This window comes from Ambystoma mexicanum, chromosome 2p (assembly GCF_040938575.1).
Source record: "Ambystoma mexicanum isolate Mex_15411 chromosome 2p, UKY_AmexF1_1, whole genome shotgun sequence".
Taxonomy (NCBI): Eukaryota; Metazoa; Chordata; class Amphibia; order Caudata; family Ambystomatidae; genus Ambystoma; species Ambystoma mexicanum.
The window spans coordinates 824,553,601-824,576,139 of record NC_090923.1 but is presented as its reverse complement, the minus strand read 5'-3'; the positions used below and the strand labels follow the sequence as shown (position 1 = coordinate 824,576,139).

Here is a 22,539-nt window from a genome sequence, read left to right as displayed (position 1 = left end):
ATCTTTAGTTTGTCTTTGTTTTGAGGAAGGTTCCCAAACCTTCTTTTCATCCTGCACAATTCACGTCTTTTTGCTAACAATGTGGCGTCAAAAGTATGACTAAGCGCGTTGAAAGTAGAGGATGACGATTTAGATTTTGCCCTGTATTGGACTAGTAGAGGAACATAGTCCAAAATGTCTTTTCCTTCGGTGCTCCCACCGAGCGCATACCTTGCCGACAAATGTGTAACTGATTGCGCTGTTATTAGGAAATTAAACTGTGGGCTCATGGGGCCACCTTTTGTTTTTCACTACAGGGGCAGAAATACCCCCACCTCTACCATGAATATAAGCAAGTGACCAGCCCAACCCATGCCCTGGGCAAACACATTTGATAGCACTTGTTTTTATAGGGAATTGCAAAAAGGTCATAAGATTAACAACCCAAATTTAATATATAACACCTCAGCAACTGTCTCAAAACCTGCTGAGCTACCCTGGTAGCCGTCTATTGTAGGGCGTGCCTCTTAATGTACTAAACATCACTGCATTATCAACAGTATTTTGGGGGCACCACTGCCATGGGGGTGATTCAAAGTGGGATTGATGTACAGGGTGGAGTTTGGAAAAAAAGCAGCAAGAAAGAAATGGAACCATTTTTAAACATTTCGTTTGAATTGAGTTCAGCTGCCAGTTCCGTTCCCTCAGAACTCTGCCCCCTCCTCCAAACTCTGCCTAGACCCCCAGCCCTTGTGGGATCCTCCTTTAAATGTGTTTCGATTTCCACCTCTGCCAAGAAGAGCAGCTCCGCTATTGTGATATTAAAGGAAGAAAATACGAGCAAGATGTAATTTGTTTTGAAAGTAATACATTTTATATTTATATTTAAAAAAACACGGGCGCTGGCTTGGCCCTACCCATGAATTCCCTGGCTCCCCCAGGTCTAGATATTTGCACTGTCACCATGAAGTATACTGTGCGAGCTGATGTTGTGCAGCCGCTATGGAGCCTCTGGTTGTCATGTGAGCCACAAACAGCACCGGGATCTTGATAGCGGGTATTATTTGCACGCATTTCCAGCGGCTACTCCCCTCTCCGTCCAGGGCGAGCCACGCCCGGAGAACACCTGGGCAGGGTGCAGCCGATGCCCAGGGCGCTGCCCCGTCAGCTGCATACCTGACAGGAGAGGGGGCACCGCCCACTCGGCCGTCCCTGCTACAGAGCGGAGAGGTGGGGGTCAAAGATTGATGCCCGCCCAGCGGAGGCTCAGCCAAGCCTATATGAGGAAGACGACGAGGCCCCCGCCCAGCCAACACCCTGCACCCGACTTGAGCACCGGAGGCAGCGAAAACCGCGGGGCCGAGACAGCAAGTTCCAGCTGCCCGCCACATCTGTAAACCGCCCCGGGAGCAGCATGGATTTCAATCTAGCAGCTGGTAAGGTGCCCGCTTAAAGGCAGCTTTAACGCTGCGACAGGAACCCATTCTTTTCATGCGTGCGTGTGTCGTACATTACGCTGCGCAGCACAGTGTACCTCTGCTTTCGGAAAGGAGCGGAGAGGCAGTGCGTGTGCAGAGCACAGAGGCGGGGGGACGCAATTAAAGGCCGCACAGGATCCAAGAGTCTCGCTACATTGCCCCCCACGGAGTCGTTCGGTGGGATTTGCCCTCATCTTGCTCTCATTTTCAGTCAAATGTTTTTGCTAGCGTGGACCTCCGAAGTTTGCTGTCAGTCCTAGGGTGTAGTGCAGGGCTCTGTAACACTTGTGACGTCTCTCTGGTTGTTTGGACTACGTCGCCCGTGATCTCTAACCATTGACTATGCTGCCTGGGGCTGATGGGAGTTCGAGTCCGATGAAACATCTGGAGAGCCAGCGTTTGCTGGGCTATAACTTTTACAGTTTGCCAGCTCTGCATACCTAGCACCCATTCTCTTACTTGCAACGTCCCAGTCCTAGAACACAAACCTTGTTTCTGACCGTAGCATCGTTACATTTGCCGGAACATGATTGGCCAGATTAGAGAGACGTGTTGCCCTAGCTCTTGAAGGGCCATGATCATTGCATGTAGCTATTGCCGGGCTTGTAATGGGAGCGGTGTCCCCCACAGACACATGGGGCTAATGCTAGGGCACATAAAGGCCAGACAGCTGCCTTGGTTGCCACCAGTTAGGGTGGGGTTGGGGGGCTAGGAGTAGGAGGGATATGCTGAGGAGGCCAGGAACAGACAAATTCCACTTCACCTCTGCACTCAGGGCAGCCTTCCTGGCGTCTAATGCAGAAACTTGTAACCAGTGAAAGGGGCAATGTGCACTGTATAAACACCAGGGAAAGTATTGCCCGACTGCCAAAAAAAATAGGATGCCATGTTCATTTCAAACGTGAGTTTCCAGGTGGGCCGCTTCCATTTGCAAGAAGTCCCATCTGTGCAATGTTCAACTTTTGCACCACGCACTGCAAGAGTGGAGACTAGGAGACAAGCATACTTATGTTTACTCTTCCCTTTTCCATTATGTTTTGTGGAAAAGTCAGAATGCCTCCTGCAATTCATATGTTATGTTATGTTACTTTGCATTTATAAAGCGCCTTATGTATCATTGGTATGATCTCAAGGCGCTTGTAGGTTGAATGCCCTGGGGAACCGTAGTTCAAGTCAGTAGAGAGAGAGAGAGTCATAAAGTGCGTGGGTGCACCGGATATGTGTGCAGCTAGTGTGGCACTTGCATGATAGCTGCTTCTTAGCGGAAGGTCTGGTGGTTTGGAGGTCAGGAATATGTGTTCATTCTGGTGGGTTGATATCCAGACTGGTTTCTGGCTGTGTTAGGCCCGAGGAGACGCTTAGGCTAGCGATGTGTGCTCAGCTAGCTGTATTTAATTAGGATGATGTGGAGTATGTGGAAGGTGTTAGTATGAGAACAGCTATACCGAATGTGTCGTAGTATCGCTGCGTTCTAATTGAGTGCTGGTGTATAGGAGAGAGTAAGCGTGTTAGTGTGATGTGGTGGTTTTCAGTAAGGCGCTTGAGATCGAGCGCTCATCTGTATCATCTATTCTATCCGTTTTATTCACTCTGTCCGTTCACTCAGTTTCGTCTGTTCATAGATTTCGTCTGGTTCATCATTTAGTTTACTAGTCTTTCCATCCATTCCATCATTCGATCCTTCATCTACATAAACTACTCCATCCAATCTGTTGATCCATTCCATCCTTATCATCTGTTTAGTGTGTCCCATCTGTTCTATCCTTTTTATTCGTTTGAACTGTTACATGGGTTTTATTCGCTTCATCAGTTACATCCACTCGATCAGTTACATCCACTCCATCCGTTCCATGCACTCCATCCATTCCGTGCACTCCATCCGTTCCATGCGCTCCCTTCGTTCTATGCACTCCATCCGTTCTGTCCGTTCCATGCACTCCATCCGTGGGAGACATGTTAGTGGATTTCAAGCGCGCCCATAGGAATCCATTGCATTACCACCAGCAAACACACACATACTGGTTGCAACGCAGATGCATGTGCTAGACGGAGTGGGAACAGCAAGTAGAAGTGGTATGTCTGTCCGGACCGATTTCAGAAAATCCAGCGAACCAGAAAAAGTGACATTAACCGCTTTTACTGACGATGTTTGTCCCCGAGCTGATAAGGGGCGGTATTAGCACCAGGGCAGGTTTTTACACTGGTGCAAAAATGAATTGAAAGGCATGTTTTTTGAACTAGAGGCATTTTTTCCCTAGTGCGAATACTGTGGAAATGTGCACTTGTGCAACGTTTCTCTTAATGGGCCCCCTGGAATGAACTGCCCCCGGAGTGCAGTTCTGTGAGTATAGGATAACTCACTGAGAACCCCTTAATCTCCTCTCCTGCGACCCCCATGAATCCCTGCGTGTAGCCCCACATTGCTGAAGCCGCCTATGTTTTTAAGATGATTGCGGGTGCAATGCTGGCCCTGCTTTGGCGCTGTAAATACCACCACATGCAGAGCAGCCCCCATATGCCGGCAGGTCCCCTTTGCCACGGCACGTATGAATATGCCACCCTGCTTCTTGACATTCATGTTCCCAGTTAGGTTCTGTGAGGTAGTCGCTTAATATCCAAAAGGGCTGCTTTTTGCAACCTTTGAAAGCGGGATTATTAATGAGTTGCTAAAGGTGCGGCTCCTGAGTAACCTTTGCACCAATATTGCCCTGATAGGTGCTGAAGTACTTGATAAAAAAAAGGTGTAGCTCGTGGACTTTGCACCACATCTGCTGCCTACAAGATAACCAACGGAAGCGTTATAGGAGGAGGTGGGGGAGTCAGGGAATTCCTAGGTTGGGCCGAGCCAGGGTGTCTGTCCTGGCTGTAAGGGCGACACATGAACTGAGCCATCAAAATGGCTGCTTAAAACATGGCCCATTTTACCAATCACACAAATATTTGTGAAAACTAAAGCTAGTGCTGGGAAGACGTGATAAAGTGCCTACATCTCAGACTGGGCACGCTTACCTTAACCAGCATGTGATCCCAACAGGGCCGGCCTTAAGGTAGGGCCGACCGGGCGACTGTCCAGGGCGCAATTAGCCCCCCGTCACACCAGCTCGGGGGAATCTTTCAAAGTCTCCCCTGAGCTGGCGTGGTGGGAGAAGGTGCGGCAGGCGCCCTTTTGCAATTAAATGCACCTCGCTCTCGGGAACAGGCCATTTAATATTTAGTTTATAACATATAAGAAGGAACAGTATCTCCATAACATTGTTTGCCAACTTGTCTGCATGGTTGATTTGCATGGTACTCCCGCAGAGCCCTCTCTGTTGTGCATCAATTCTTATCAAGTGCTGTGACCCTGGGTTCCATGTGTCTTCACCAGCTCGCAGTGTTGTTGGTTTTGGGGAGCAGATGTGGAAGAGACATACTAAGAGATGGGCCCCAATGAGTGCTTCTTGGATCGCAATCTGTTTTTCATGAGACATTTCAGGAGTGGATGTACCTGATCAGGCTAATCATATATAGGGATTAGTATTACTCCTGGCCTCTGTGCTGAGGTGTTGGAACAGAAGTTTGCGTCTCAGGCGTACAGCACATTACTACTCATGCTGTTTGTGGATTGTAAAAAAGGCTTCTTTAATTATTCTTGGTCTACTCCAACCAAGGCCACATCCCAGGTTCATCATACTAGCCAGCCTCGCATGGCAACTAATGCGATCCAGAATATAAACCCCCACCTATAGTCACCCAACCTGCATGGGCTGGAACATGTGGATGCCCCACACATCTCATTGTCCCATTTCTATGAACACTGTCCTACTTCTAAAGACCTGCTGATCACCAATACCCCTGGTGACCCTATACTGAACGCTCTACCAGCTACAACTGACTTAAACCTGCTGGTCAACGCCTATAATGATTCCATGGCTAAAGCTATCGACATCATTGCCCCACTAAAAATGCGCAAAGGGAAACCAAAAGCGCACCTGAATATGTGGTACACCCCGGAGCTCAAAACTCTCCGACAACAAAAAAGTAAACTTGAAGCACTATGGAAATCAGTGCCCTCAGTAGATAACAGAACTAATCTTACCAATATCTCCACCCTCTACAAAAATGAGATCACATGCACTAAGAAAGAATCTCTTAATTCCAGGATCACTCAGGCAGGCTCTAGCACAAAAGAGCTCTTTAACATCCTAAAGGAACTAGAAAACCCCATTCCTCCTGCAGATACCTGCACAAAGGACAAACCATGGTGCACAGGGATCCAGAATGCCCTTGCTAACAAAATCTCAGGGCTCCAAACTAAAATTGAAAACAAACGACAACAACTCACTTATGGTCCTACCTCCAGACCCACCCTTCCTCCACCCACCGCCACTAGCTCTGGCTTCACCTTCAAAAAGGTAACCATCGAACTGTAAGGGGGATAGTTGCCCCGCACAGATCATAAAAGATGCAGCTAGGGATCTTTCCCCCTTCATTACCAAATTAATACATTTGTCACTCTCCAATAACACGGTCCCAAGTAATCTGAAACAATCTTGGGTCCTACCACTGTTAAAAAAACAAACTCTTGACCCAGATATACCCACGAATTATAGACCCATCACCACTGTCCCATTCCTACTAAAAATTCTTGACAGAGTGGCCTATTTACAAATTCAGGAGTACCTTGAGACAAACCAACTACTAGATACTCGCCAATCTGGCTTTTGTCCTCAACATGGAACGGAAACGGCCCTTGTTGACCTCAAGAGCCAGATAGACGAACTCAAAGATAAAGGTAGGGCTGCCATCCTTCTTCTCCTTGACCTTTCCATTGCCTTTGACCTGGTTGACCACAAAATCTTGTGCAACCACTTGTCATCGGCAGCACACTTGTCTGACGCTGCGGTCACATGGATCCAATCCTTCCTTGAAAACAGGACCATGCGGGTCTTCTCACCACTAGCAGTGGCCGACCCTTTTCCCATTACTTGCGGTGTCCCACAAGGTTCTTGTCTCACCCACTTTGTATAATATATTTACAATGCCCCTATTCGACAAGCTGGACCATCTTGGTGTCACCTACACTAACTACACAGATGACACCCAGATACTCTTCACCTTGTCCGGCAATTACAACTCGGACGCCAACCGGATCAGTGAAGTCTTCTCCATCATTCAGGCATGGCCACACATGGCCTCTGCCTGGATGATGACAAGACCGAACTGCTCCTTGTCGGCTCACCTAACACCATCGGGAATCTTAGCCCTAGTTACACCAGCTTCACCATTGACGGTAACATTATTCCCATCGCTAAAAGTGTAAAAACTCTTGGTTTCTATTTAGACATGAATACCAACCTCGCCAACCAAATTAATATGACCGCCTCAGCCACCGCTTACACTGGTAAACTAATTAGGGCCTGCAGACCTCTGATCTCCCCCAACAACTGCCTCATTTTAGCCAGAGCACTTATACAATCCAAAATGGATTACTGTAACAGCCTTTATGTAGGTGCCAACAAGACGGTAATCAATAAACTGCAAGTTCTACAAAACAATGCACTCTGTGCAGCCCTCAATATCCCTAGAAGAGAACATATCTCGGCTACAAGAACTTCATTCAAATGGCTCTCCATCCAACAAAAAATAGACCTAAAAACCATCTGCCTCACTTTCAAAGCTCTCAACCACCTAGCCCCGCCCTATTTAACCAATAAATTCACCTTAAGACAGAATACCAGATCCACCAGATCCTCCAATACACTACAACTGACGGTGCCTAAATACTCCCTCAAAAGAGCCGGTGGATCCAGCTTCCCAGTTCTAGCCTCACAACTGTGGAACACTATCCCACTGGATATCAAATCCACCCCCACCTTCCAACCTTTCAGAACTAAGGTCATCACTTGGTTACTCAATAAATAACCAATTATGCATGTATGCCTAATGTACGAATGTATCCTGTACTATGTCTGCTTGGTACTATCTGCTTTCTTGTAACTATACATATGTTACACAAATGTACAAATGTTCCTCACCATTGCCTGTAACTTGATGTTTAAGCACCCATATACCCCTGGGTCAGGAGCGCTATACAAATAAATAAACAAACAAAACCATTTCCTTCTGACCAAATGGATTTCCCTCTGTCCTCGCCTAACGACCTCTGGATTCCATGTCCACCCAGAAACATGGCTGCCAGATCAGTCACTGCCCCTCAGTTGGCCTAAACATGTTCCGCCTCGTACTAGAGACCTTTTGACTTTCCCCTGTATGTAATTGTGACTGCCCCCTCACCCCAACCAAACCAGTTCAGCAACAAAATGCACAATTGACATAATTTTGTGAAACCTGTTTGGAACCTGACTGCACAGCTAAGACTACACGGGCCCCGTACCCATTCCACAATTCTGAAGTAATACAGGGCTCGTCACCAAAACACGTTGGGGAGCTCTAAGAAATGATCCGCACCAAGTGTGGACATTGCTCCCCCAGTGCACGCTTTCACCCTCTCAATCAATCAGGTGTCATGGAATGCCTGCCTGAGCGGCAATGTCTTTTCATGCAAATCAGAAAGGAAGTGAAGACCCTCTTTGAAGGAGCACCTTCTTCACTCCCTGTAGGACAGCCCCTTCCGCACCCACCCATCCCAGTGCCCTTCCTTCCGGTTCCACCCCAGACCCTCTTTCAGCGTTCTACATTTTCTCCACTAACTGAACATTTGAACCCTTCCCTGCTGCCCTGAATGGTCTCCTGTGAATAAACACTGTGTTGCAAGGCCTGTTCTGCTTGGCATGTGTGCCAGTAACCCTTACCGAGGTACAAAGCTTCGCTGCTTCCAGAGGATAGGTTGGCGCGCAATAAATATCCAAAATTAAATAAAGATAGATGAGCGATATTTGTTGTTTCCCAACTCATGATTCTCGTTTGATTAACCTTGGTGGCATGCATGAAGGGCAGTGAGTGAAAATGAATAGACTCGAGCCTGTGACCAGAAGGTCAACCACTGATCCTCGCCGTGGAAGCATGAGGCCAAGGACTCCTAAACCCAGCTGTCCTTTAATTGCAACTAAGCAACGCACCTCACAACAGGGAAGTATGATGCCCGACTTTTGTGTTTACTTCAACGTTGTGTTGACTCCTCCGCTCATCAACTGCGCACAGCATGGTCGCCACTAAACTCCTCCCATTTCTGGCGACAACAGCATTCCTATTGTGTCTCACCTAAAAGTAGACGTTGTGTATAAACAACAGGTAAAATAATATGACTTGAACAGAGGATCCGATGAACCTGCCGGGCCTCCGGCCTGGTGTGAAAGCCGAGAATATGAGAGGAGACGCCCAACAACCCATGATCATGTTGACTGCTCACCAGCTCACGTGTCTTGTGTCTTTTTTAGCACACATATTCCCTTCCTTACTTGATCTTCCCTTCTTTGCTGTTTTTTTAGAGTTAAGTTTGGCGTTGTGTATGCCAGCTAGAAAACCTGCGTTAGGGACATACCGGTTTTAATTGAGTACAAGATGTTATCTTGCTGGACATGCCAAGCATGTCTTTGCCCCAAGGCTTCCATTCCACCGCCCCTTTGCGACCAGTTTGCCTAGATTTGGATTCAGTGGCCGCTCACCGTATTCCACAAGGAGGCTGCCCGCGTATGCTGCCTATAGGTGCCTAAACTTGCAACGATAAGCAGAAGCTGGCTCACAACCCACTCAAAGGGCATTTTCAGCACTAAGGCTGAAGACCACACGATGCATGGTGGTGCACTGGTGCACTTGCTCTCGCTCCTCCTTTGCCTGCGCCTCCCTCCTTTGCACTTCACATGGCACCCGCACTTCTCCCTCACACTTCTTGTTACTACACTTGCACAATCCAGATATCACAAGGCCTAGTAGGACCGTTATTGTTATATTTCTCCCTATCCCCCACCCTTGTTTGTCTTGTGGGGCCTTGAAACACCATTTGTTGTATAGGCACCTTACAAAGATCCATTAAATTAAATAAATAGTGTGAGGCCACATTCAATAGCAAAGGGCCGACTTTAACACACTTTTTACCTCTGTGCTGTTGGAGGACATATTTTGGCCAACGTAATGGTTTGGGCAGGTGGTTGGTTGTCTACTATTTTAGACCTCAAAATAAGTAGCAGAGACCTGTTCCATGTAGGGCACGGCCGAGCAAACGTAAGACCCTGCTCTGCACAGGCAGACACTGAGGCCGTCTTAAAACTTTTGTGGCATGACCTTATAGCAACACAGGTAGGAATCCTGGTCTCGCGCTTAGAAACTGGTCTCCGGTATTAAGCGCATTATAAAAGAACAATTCATTATAATTATAGCTTGAAGCCATTAATGAGTTGTGTACCAGTTAGAGTGGTTTGGTGGTGGTTTTGGCTGTGATCCTCTGCTGCACGCCTCTCTCACGCGTATTCTTTGGGGTCTATTTCCCACTTCCTCATCTTCTTATCTTCTGCAGTCCCATGTTCTCGACCGCAGCAGGCAGAGGTTTGGATATCCTTGGTGGGGGCACAGCACGCCACTCCACACACAAGCCTAGGGGCTGGGAGACCACTATACAAGCTTAGTAGCATTACATCAAATATTCCCCTCCGGGTGGGGGTTCATCAACAACCATACATTTCTGACCGCCTGAGCAGGGGTGGGATGAGCCCAGAATGGTCTTCTGAAATTTGTAATCTCCACAATGTACATCATAATATAGAATACAATGGTTCAAGGGGTTTGTTGGCAAGAAAATGGGATATGGCAGACACGGTGAAAGGATTAGATGTAAATTCTCTACTCAGTAATTCATATTATCCCAAATTGGCTATGGCTCGCGATGCCTAACTTTTTTTACCTTATCACAGAGCATGATAAAATGGGCTACCTCGTGGAGCTTCTATGCCTCTCTCTTATGGCGCACCTGACCTCATTTTGAATGGGCCAGGGTGGTTACTTAGTGCCTAAAAGCCAGGTGTAATGTTTTTATACCTCGATTCACCTCTCCACCGCATTTGAATGCAGCGGCAAGGCAGAGGGCTGGCACGGAACGGAGACGTGCCAGTGCATTTTGTTTCAGGCCTTCATGACATTGTCATACAGGCGTGAAAGAAATGGATTCCTATTGAATCCACCTTGGCTTTGTGCCTGGTCAGAACCAGGCGGATTCCATAGGAAATCACTAGTCAACGCGAGCTGCAAAGTGGGTTCTATGTTCTTAAAACGGCAGGTTTTTTTTCTGCTGAGTTTTTGGCGGAATGTTTTTGGCTGTAAAAACTAATTGACATTTTTTTATTGTTCTTATTTGGGGAATCCCCCGCCCCGACCCCTCTTCCCGATTAGCTAGTGCATATATTCCCCACACCCCCTATCCCTTAAATCCCCGTAAACCCCACCCCTGCATATTTTTTTATTCGTTTTTTTTGGCTGAACACCTTCGGAAAAAAAGTCAGCAAAAAAAAAAAAAACCTTGCCAAAATTGGTGCCAGCAAACCACACATCATGCACGTGCAAACGTTGGTGCCTGCCGCTTGCAATTAACATTTATTTTGAAATACCGTTGCATAGCTCTCAACCATTTGAGTCGCAAAAGCGGGTGAAAACACTCGATTTTGTTTTTGGCGGGTGAGAGGCCCATTGAAATGAATGGGGCTGCAGGAGGCTTGGCGGGTGAGTCCACTCTTTACAAGGCGGGTGACACCCGCCAAAAGCGTGTGTGTTGAGAGCTATGCCGTTGTGTCAGTGCTGTCCTGTCGTCCTGTTCGGAGGCCCCTGGAATATCCCCATGGCGATGTCCGGTACGAATTATGTAACTTGCAAAGTTTAGAGTCATGTGATTTCATTTTGAGTCAAATGATGCGAGGAGCTGAGTAATGCTTATGAAACACAAGGCCTTGTGATTTTCATGATGCAAAGTCGCCTTGTTTTCCTTCTGGTTCCTTGTTTTCGCGCCTGTCAATCTGCAGCGTGCAGCAGAAATGGCAAGGACGACGCCTGCGAAACAAAAAGGACGGGACAAGATATGCATGTTTTTCATGAATAGATGTGCATGGCTTCTTAACCTGATCTTTATTTCTTTCTTTCAATAATCGGAGGCGTGGGCGGACCCACGCAGGCGTCTTAACCTGATCACATGATGCTATAGACCAGGTCACACGGTTGCTGGAAGTAGGCAGGCAGTGGCAGCACGCAACTCGGCCAAGGAGCGCTTGGAGACCCCTAGCAACAATATATAGCGCGAAGAACATTTCTCACAAATTATTACGGCTGTAATAATTTTACATTCTTTTTTGATGCACTTTAAAAAATAAATTACTGCTTTTCAAAAGTAGCACTTCTCCAACTACACATTCTTCTTGCACAGGGAGAGTCTACTCTTCGGGACTTGGGGAATGAAATGGGATTCTCTGACAGCACGGGATCGGGAAACAAGGTGTAAAGGCAGGTCTTCCACATTAACGTGCGTCTCTGCGCCTTTTGTCCGATCAGGGGGGGGGGGTTCTTTTTGATCAGAAGTGGGGCAGCGGAACACAACCTACTAGCCATGTCCATCATGCTTCTGTGCTGCGCTTCAAAACATCATATGGTTTGATGCCAGCTTGTATTTTATTGCTGGAGTCAAACCGATGGATTAATCCGCCTGAAGTTTACAAGCAGGCGGATTTGGTAAATGCCGGAGGCATTTACACTTTTTCCGAAATGGAGGTGAAAAATAATGTGCAAACCCTCTAACGCCAGATTGTACACCTTCGTTTTCCAGTCTGTTTTAGAAATGATGAGTATTGCATGGTGGGTGTCCATTTTGCCCATAAGTGTAAACAGAGCCAGTCCCCTGTGTGCAATATCCACTTTAGGCCCTACGGCCCTCAGAGAGTTTGAAATCCATATTTGAAAGGAAAACAAACCTTGGCAAATCCAAAAAGTTTTGGCTGTCATGTGTTAAGAGCAGCCTCCAATGCATCCATCATATGCCTGACACAACCAGCGCATGGCAAGGTGCAGCCATGCATGTGCAGCTGTTGCCATCATGTGCCATTCAGCCGCAAATGCCTTAATGATGCACTATATAAAACTTCCAAACATATAAAAAAATAGCTGTACAGTATTGCCGGGAATCCTCATGTGCGTCGAAGGAAGGCTGCTGATGATTTTTTTCAAGAAAGTATCTTGCCTACAACCTGTGCTATGTTACAGAGCAGTAGTACTCCACCTGTCACACCCGGAGTGGTCTTATGGTGCCAAAGCTTGTCTGCAGAGGTTGCGTATTGTGCACCACCAGCGGTGAACCAGACCTTGGTCTGTAGAGGAAAGTAGTAGCGGCACAGGCGCAGGGAATTCATTTCACCAAAATGCCAAGGGTCACGGGAGTGACGTCACAATGTCACGCCCCCAAGAGTGACATCCCATGAAGGGGTGTCATTTGACCACGCCCCCGCGTGAGTGACACACAAAGACAGCACAAGTGTCCTACTTGTAGAGTGATGCCAAACACTATGTGGCTATCAAACCCAAAAAAAGAAAGGGGGAACACAGTTCACAACCGTGACGGGAGCAGACAGTCAAGCAGATCGCGTTTATTCAGTGCCCTGATAAGCGCCTATTTGCTCTTCCCTATGATGCGCTCTCAGTATTTATAAATTATCATTTAATTATGCTGGCAAGTGGTAATTGTCAAATAAAGCTCAGATAGGCATAAGCCCTCGAGCTGTACATGACAGGAGGCTGTCTGCGAAAGCCGGGATCAGGAAGGAATTACCCCTCCTCTTGTTAAATCTCGCCATCAAACTGCTACTCTGCCAGCATTTCAAAGTCGGTGCGGACGGAGGGGGAAGGAAACCCCGTTGCTCGCCGCCGCGCTGCTCGCCCTTTCTGCAAGCAGACCTGCAGACTTGAGAAACCCTGCCCTGCTGTAACAGGGAAACCCCCAAAACTCAAGGGGCCGCATTCTCGCAGATTGTCTGGTGCAAAAGGAAGAGATGAGCTACTGGATAGGCTCTTCTTTTGGACCATAAACGCGTTCTTTCTATTATCAGATGGCCTCAGAGATCTGCACATTCTGATGCCCCCCAAATCCACTTACATCGCGCAAATGCACACAGCAGTGGGTGGAAGGGGGCATGTTTGTGCATTTCAATGCACATCCCAAATTCATAAATGGGATGTACTTTGAAAGGTACAGAAATGAAACGCATTCTCCTCCCTCTGTTTGAAACAGGGTCGGGGGGTTTTGTAATGCACAAAAGGGTCATTACTGGCCCTGCCACGCCTTCTTATTTTTTCATTTCCCTTTTTATCCTTCAAGCAGGAAGATAATCTTTTTTTTGTTGACAAAGGGCCCATAACTGTGAAATGCATTCCCAGTAACACGTGGGTGCTGAGAGTCTCTACTGAAACCAATGTATGCAAGCAGGGTTGCCAGCATATCACTTACACTGCAGCCCAGCACCCCGGAAATATCCAGGTCACTTTGAGAATAGAGGAATCTAAAATCAGCACATCCACTGCACTATTACTTAGAGAAGCTGTGGCAAGGAATCAGGGCATGTAAAGAGTTTGTGACAAGTGTCTATTATTGGAAAATGTGTTGCTAAAAAGAAGTTCAAGGTAATGCATACTGGGTAAATTGTAAGTATAGGAATACATTGCTTTTTAAAAATAAATATTATTTATGTTGCTAATCACCACACATAGCCTGAGGACGGTGGCACTCAGCAGCGCAGACCAGCCTTCAAGCTCTGCTGCCAGCTGCAGTCATCAAAAGCCAGACAATGCTCTGTGTCCCTGGTGCGGGTGCCCTGCTTACAGAATATGCAGAAAACATAGCAGAGGCGAAGTCGGTCAAAGTTCATGGTTACCAGGCAACCATGACCTCGAGTGCCAGCCTCCATACCTAGTGGAGCCGCGCCTGCCCAGAGGCAGGCATCATGGAGCTTGCCTTGCAAGTTGACGTGCGCGCGAATCAGCCTTCCAATGACTTGCCTCAATATTTTTAGAGGTCGAAGGCACTGGCAGGTTGATTCACACGCACAGAAACTTTGCAAGGCAAGCTCCATGACCTCTAATCTTTTTGCGACCTCTGATTATTTTTAAAAGAATTATGCAGCAAGGCCTTAATCAGAGGTCGCAAAAAGATTTACAGAGGTCGCAAGGGAATTTGCCAGAGGTCGCTGTTGCGCCCTCTGGCGACCCCCAAATGACATCCCACAGGCGTAGCCAGAATTATCTAACAAGTGGGGCCTGAAGCTAATGTAGGTGGGTCCACCACAGTGACATTAACATCTGTAAATGCCCACACAGTGCTGCTGACTGGGCATTTACAGATTTTGGGTGGGCCTTGCCCACTCAGGCCCTACTCTGTCTACGCCTATGAGCTACTGTAGCGGAAAAAGGTAAAGGCAGAATAGGAAAACGTACGTACTGAACAGAAAGATGGCAAGACACAATGGGAATGTGGTGAAGGGGGCATGGACTTGGAAAGTATGAGCGCATGATTAGTCAAGTGGATCGGACATAGCGCTGATCAGAAAAGTGGCTGTTAAGCCATGGTCTGGAAGGTCGAGCATTATGATGAAAGGCGGGTCCCAGTGGATTGCCGAAAAGGCACTGGATCGAGTTGCTGCATGGAAGTATGGTGGACTCAAGATGTGCTTGCGTTGGCCTTGAAGTATTAAGGCTCACCCAGATGACACTAATGCAAAAAGGGAGGAAGAACTGGGGGGTGGCGAAACAAATGACAGGGAAGTCAGGACCCAGGGCTGGTCAGCTGTAGATGAATGGGGGGACACAAAAGGGGAGTGGGAAAGAGGGATATGGGCAAGAGGCACTTTCAAGGGCCATATTTGCTTGGCGCCTTGGAGATGGAGGTGTGTTAGGAGTAAAATATGGATGGCAATATATTATATCACGTGTAGTTCTCTCTCTGCATTATGTACCTTTCATACAGGTGTACCCACAGTATATGTCCACATTCCCACAGTGCATCACCTTAATGCTGCACCCACAATATATATCAACGTGATCACTAAAGACCAATTATTTTATCTGTGCTGTCCATCTCCCAGAGCAAAGGAATTGCATGCAACCCACTTGCACACACATACAAAACTCAGCTGCACCCACACAGCTCATAGTCACAACCTCAACCAGTCGCATTCTCACACACAAACTCACAGACTCACTAATACAAGTGTGCACCCATTAAATACGCAGAGTCTCTCTCGCGCGCACACACACACATGCTCGTACACACTAAACAACATTAAAAACACAGAAGCAAACAAACAATCCATATAGCATGGCTGAGGCAAAGCAATGTTATTAAGCAGACGCATGCATAAAAACACAAATAGTGGTGTGACTGGCCAGGTGTACAAAGTCCACCACAGGTACGCATAAGTGGTGAACCAAAATATTCATCTTAAGCTAATGGAAAAGAAATAAAGAACACATGGTTACGTGACTAGTAGGAGCAATGGCAACTAATAAACACTGTGTAAATAAATAAAACCCACACAGTCAAGCGTATTCAAGCACTCATCAATCCACCCACAGAACCATACTTGCCCACTCATCTCTCCGCCAGCAACCATGTTCCCCCACTCACTTGTAAGAAGTCCACATCTACTGGCTTTGCCAATGTGTGTTTAAAGTCTGTGTCCTCAGAGATAGACGAACCCCAAAAGGTTAACTCTTAGAGACCAGTCAGATCCAAACAGAGAGAGACGAAGGACTCACGCCTGCCGATTCTGCATCGATACCAAACCTCCATCTTGCTTGCTGTGAAAACCTTGCAGCATGTCAGGTTCTAGGCTTCTATTTTCCTTGTGAATAAGAGTTAATTAATGGGATAACTACATATAGATATGTGTCTACCTTGCCTGTGTGAAGAGTCAACATATCAAACTCAGATGTAAGCTTGAAGGTAAAAGGCAGGTTTTATGCATTGCTGTGCGGCCGTTCACAGATGTTAATGTCACTGCGGTGGGTACAACTACATTAGCTTCAGATCCCTCTTGTTAGACAATCCTGGCTACCGCTCTGGCTCTTAAGCAAATGAAGCGACTTTGTACATCCAAGCAAAACTGCCAGTACAACTAACATATCTGAAAAGGCATTTGTCAAAAATACTCCATATACATATAGGTTTGTCAAGAAAGCAATTTTTGTTATAATTTCGAACGTAAATTGGACCATGCGCATAGAGAGAGTCTCCTTTATGGTAGGTACTCTGTTACCTTTGACTCTCCAGCTATTTTGGACTTCAACTCGCAAAAAGATCTAGCCATTATAGTCAATGGTGGGGGATCATGGGATTTGTAGTCCAAAACATTTCTTCAGCCAAAAGTTGAGGAAACCTGCGCAAGACTGTTATAGTTTGCAGCTGGGCTGTGGGACAGTACTGCTACACTACCACACCTCCAGGCACCAGTCGAGGAATGCCAAGAAAGTATAAACCAGCACATGCCCGGACGTGGTACAGTCGTTCAGGTAAAATAAGAAACACAGCTACATCTGTTTGACCGGGTTTGTTAGGAGAAGACCTGCAGCTGTGGAAGCATCTCAGAAACTTGGTATGCATTAATAGATGGGCCCGAAAGAGGTGAAAATATGATAGCAGAACTAGTTTATCTAAACCGCTTGCAAACATCAATTCGAGGTACGTAATGCTGCCCCATCACATGCTGTTAGGATAACTCATCCACTGTGAATAGCTTTGGGAAGAAGGAAGGACTGGCAATGGCCAATGGAATATTAACCTAGGTTTTATTTTTTTTAATTTATTTTCCAAGAATTATACAAGAACAAGATAATATGTACATAATCTAGCAGCACGAAATAAATATAGCAAAGTCAGCAGAACTATATACATCAGAAAACCCCCCACCTCCCCTACGTTGAGTGTAAAGCATCCAGACGCTCTTATTCTAGTGGCAGAAAAGAAATCGAGCCACTTACGCTAACCGCAAAAGTGCGCCAAAACAGTAATCCTAGCACAGTGGTGATTTTGAACAAAGTAGTGCTATGGAATACCAATTAGCATCTGTCAGCAGCATCGGATGCATAAACTGTGGCAATGGTTTGTATGCCTTTACCCTGCGGGTGATATCAGTGGGCCGATATTTATTCCCCAACTAAGTGCCATTTCCCGCCATTCCAGAAATGTACCCGGCAGACCAAGCAGTAACTTGTGTTGCAACCAAACAATCACACACACGTCACTGGTGCATCAGTAGAAGTGACACTGAGGGCAGCCATTCCCAAACAGTGAAATCAGAAAAATAGCTATCACTGTAGCAGCAAACCTACCATTAAACAAGGGCTTTCAATGCCCTACACAAAAACATCTTGTCTTGAACTTGAAGGCTTGTGTTCAGTGGAGGAACTTGCGGAGCGTACTCACTTTTGTGCAACCATTCGGCTTGCTTAATGGTGCCTAGTGGGACTACTTAGTTCCTGAATGGGAACGGGAAAGAGGAAAGAAAAGGAGGGACATGGCAAGGATGGCCACTGAGAGATGATGGGTAAAGACTGAGGTTGCCCTGTTCTGGCGGGACAAGGAAGAAGGGAAACTAAATAAAGCAGATACACCCAGCAGGAAACTGCCATCCTTAAAGACATCACTATGCTGCATGTTTGGGGCACAACAACCTGGTGACCAGCAGGAGAGACAACATTCTACGCCCGCCTTCCTGCGCCTACATCTGCGTGCTCATTTAGCCTACATTTGCTACGGTGGGTTGGGCTGTCACTGTTTGGAGCCTGCACCCCACAACTCCTCTACAATTGAGTCCCCACATACCGCTGAGAACACTTCCTGCTACTCAAGCTTCCCACACCCTGAGAGAGGACAACGATGAACATGCCCCTGCTGCACCCACGCTCCTATGCACTCACATCCTTTCCACGCAAACCCCCCCCATTCGACGTAGCTCCTCACACCGACCGTGGTCCCTGCTAGACCGAATTGGTTGAAGACTTTGAGGACTTTATCAATGCCCTGGGAGATATTAGAGCCTCAGCCATATTGATCACCGCTCATGACTCAAACCGTTAGAGATTATAAGCGCCAGCTACTTCACCAATGCAACCAATGAAATGACCCATGAGGTGATTGACAAATTTACAAAAAATGTTGCTCTATGCCAATCAACTACTTTTCAGGTGGTGCGGTTATTCGCCTATGTGTAATGGAAGGCTCTACGTCCTCAAACTTCCGCAAACACCTCCTGAACTCCTGCTGCGTTTATTGACCTCGCCAGAATTTATGAACAAGTTGACTCCCAAGTTACCACTATTGAAGCACACAACAAATAATACATGAGCCAAGAGACGCTAGAGACTCAAAAACACAATGAAAACTAGGTCTCATCGAGCTCACCCGATGCTTGACGGCAGACAACCAAGCACAACTCTCACAAGGGTCATCCAAGTCATAAACCAAAGACACACTATCGGACAGATTTCCATGCCTTTTTGAGACCCTTGTTAAATTGAATTAGCACCCATACGGCACCACATCAATGAACATTAAGAGTGAGATTCCGTTTACAACAGACATCTGAGTAACTTGACCATCTCCTCTAGGTAGACATCATTGAGAAAGCAGCCAGGCCCACACCCTGGGTTTCCCCAATGATGGGGCTGCATTAAATCATGTGTAGGCATGTGGTTCCCTATTGTGGCCACAGAAATGGAAAGACTCCCATGTCTCAACATAGAGGACATGAACTTAAGCCTTACCAATGCTGTCAAGTTGACTAAAGTAGACCTCAACCAGGGGTGCCACCAACTGAAACTGCACTCTGCAGCCGGACCCATAATGAGTTTCTCAACCCATCGCGGACTACAAGTGGCTCAATTTCGGCATATCGTCAGCTGCCGAAATCTTCCAATAGGCCAAACAGTGCATTCTGAAACATGTGCTCAACTACAGCAACGGCATCCTTGCCTTTGGATGCACACAAGAGAAGCAGGACATAACTGAGTAACGCCTGCAACTTCTTTCTCTCAGCTGGCCGCAGATTCAACACCAATGCAAGGTCAACTAGTGTCATTTGAGATTCCACAGGCACATTTCTTTCTGAAAGGGGGATGGATCCAGATCCCATGAAAGTCAACACCATGCAAATCTTGCATCCTCCACGACAAGTGAAGAAACCTGCTGAGACCCGATCCTTTCTATGCATGGGAGGACACTGTGCCCACTACATCCCCAACTATGCCACAATGAGTGATCCACTACACCACCTCTTGAAGAATAAAGTTATCTTTCCACTGGATAACCCAATGTCAAACAGCCTTCAACAGCATCAGACAATTGCTGGCCAACGCCCAACACTTAGCATACTTTGACCCCTCGTGGCACACAGAGCTACCTGTGGACACTAGCCCCATCAGTCTAGTAGACATTCTTGCCAATATGACAATGGTACACTCTACAATTGTTGTCTATAACACTAGAACATGATCTCACATGGAAATGGCATACTCTGAGCCAGAAAAGGAAAGGGTAGCAGCAGTATAGGCATGGAAACTCTTACCACTTACTGATCGGCAAACACGTCACCCTAGTGACTGAGCTCTCTTATGCCTGTTTGTAAACCCAAAACGAAGATGCCCACCTGCATAGAAAGGTAGTGGGTGAGATTGCTATAGCCGGACTACAATATAATCCACAGACCCGGGAAAGACCTCGACCCGGCCGACTATAACTTGCATTATCCCCTACCACCTCACACTAATATCACTGCAAATGAAAGCGATGACTATCTCAATTACATGGCTGTCAACGCACTACTGCCCACTCTGTTGGAAGAAGCAGTAGCCCATCCACCCAAAATAATCCCACAGTACAAATGGCCATAGCACTCACAAAAGACAATAAATGGAACAGTCCCAAATTGAGAACATCAATCCAACCAGGAGTGAACATCAAAGGCATTGAAAGCTACACTGCCCTGCACACAGAATTGGCGGTATCGAAGAGCTTGTTATAAGTGTGATGCATGAAACTCCTTGTTTTGCCATCATCCTAAGGAAAATGCATTGATGTTGCCCATGAAGACCATCGAAGGATCGTAAAAACAAAGTGACTCCTTTTCAATCAGGTATGGATCCCCCACATGGACAAAGTAGAAGAAGTGATTAAACACTGTGATGCATGCCATTTACAGCAAGACACAGCCCTGTGCTACCTCTACAAATCACAAACCTCCCAGAAAATGTGAGGAACACTGTCGCTATCGAATTCCTCCACTAACTTCAAGACTGTGGTCAAACCCATGACTAAATATTTAGTGAATGGTGTATTCCAGCAGTAGTTAAATCCGACTATAGGCCAACATTTAACAGCCCATATTTAGAAGGTTAGGCATACTTCTAGGATTCAGCTATTGGAAGATCACCACTTTTTATCCACAGGCTAATGGGATGGCAGAACGTTTCCGTGCCACAATAAAAGACAGCACAGAAAGCTGAAATAGAAGGCATATGACTCTAGCAAGCACGGTATAGCATGCAGTGGCACAACTGAATGAAAGCACACCAAGTCACATGAATGACACCAGCAGCCCAAATGATAACACTACCTATGGTGACACACATTTCCATAGAGCCTATCCCATGAAATGGACGAGATACTAAGAAGAGGACCGGCCAAGGAATTTGAGATTGTCAAAGAAATAAGAGTTCAACAACGCCATGCGAAAAAGATGGATTCCAGAAATCTGTCTGAGCCTTTCAGCATGACAGGTCAGAAAGGGACCATGAATGCAGCCAATTCAGTCCACAAACAAATCTGTCAGTTCAGGAGATCAGAAGCCGGGAGAGCCAACGAGACGCAAGAGCAGCCAACTGAAGGACCCAGTAAGGGAAGACCTTCGGACAAGCCCAGAAGGACCCTCAACAGCATCAAACGAAGAGAGAAGTCAAGTAGAATCTCAAGATGCAAAACGAAAGAGGGCAATCAGACCATGTAGAATTGCGGAAGAAATGTAGTTCTACTGAGATCAATGAGGGGGACGAGTTGTGTCGTCACCCTCTTCCACAGCGGCACCCAGCAGGATTACGTAGTTCCTGAATGGGAGAGGGCAGTGCGAAAGGAAGGTAGGGGCTTGGAATGGATGGACCCTCAAGGGATGTAAGGGAAAGAAGGAAGAAGGGAAAATAAGCGGGTAAGGCAGCATGACGGTATCCATGTTGGTATTAAAGGTACCAACCACTACGCTGCAGCGTGGGAGCACAACACACACCAGCCACAGCATCATTGATCCACACTTTTGCACTTCATCGAATTTCGTGAAAATGACATTCAGCTCAGACTGGGGCAATGATGAAGCTCCCATTTTAAATTTGATTTTAAATTATTGTTTGGCAACTCCTAAGCCAAATCCAAAAAATGAAGCATCTAGAAGTAAACCCTGTTTTTTTTTTAAAAAAATCTTTTGGTTATTGGATTACTTTTCAAGGAAGTTATCACCTACCCCACTCGCCCCTCCCCCGCATCGCCTTCCTTTCATCTCCTGTGTGTATTTAAAAGATCATTCAAACTTATTACACCCAGTAATTATAAGAAGCCAATTTTCCAAACTGGTTATTAATATTATTGTGCTTGAGCACTTATTAGGGATTGTTTTTAATATTTGGAGAATGTGTATTGCAAACATTATTCACTGCCAGGATGGGATAAAGTCTGCTTCCGGTCTTCTCCTGAGCTTTGGGATGAGTTTGGCAGACCTTTGAGAGTGCTGACCTCGATAGCAACATCATAGTCTGGACATTGAGCTACTTTTCCCCGCTATGTTTTTCATCGATTTAAAAAATATATATATGGTGTGTGTGTGTGTGTGTGTGTGGGGGGAGAGGGGGTGGAAGTATGAGGTGCAGAAGGGGTGTGGACTAGAGGGGGGATTTGGGGAGAGAGGTGGGGACGGCCCTCATTTTAAAAAAAATCCTGAAAAAACATATCGAGGCAAAGTGCAGTGCACACGAATAAAGGAACAAAGAAAAATAGCCGTAGATCGTACAGTAAAGCACTTTACTAAATGAAAGCCAAGTAAACGGGGGTGAAGGCCAATGTTAGAAGTCCTTTTTTTATATGCAG

General features: G+C 46.5%; 1 protein-coding gene across 1 annotated transcript in view; it reads left to right on the top strand.

Moving 5' to 3' along the window:
- The first annotated feature begins 1,008 nt into the window (after positions 1-1,008).
- C2PH19orf33 (chromosome 2p C19orf33 homolog) overlaps positions 1,009-22,539 on the top strand; it is a 37,450-nt gene continuing 15,919 nt past the window's right edge. The window contains exon 1 of the mRNA XM_069644529.1: positions 1,009-1,415. Coding sequence (XP_069500630.1) covers positions 1,394-1,415 — 22 coding nt within the window. The 5' untranslated portion in view covers positions 1,009-1,393. The remainder of the gene's footprint in view (positions 1,416-22,539) is intronic.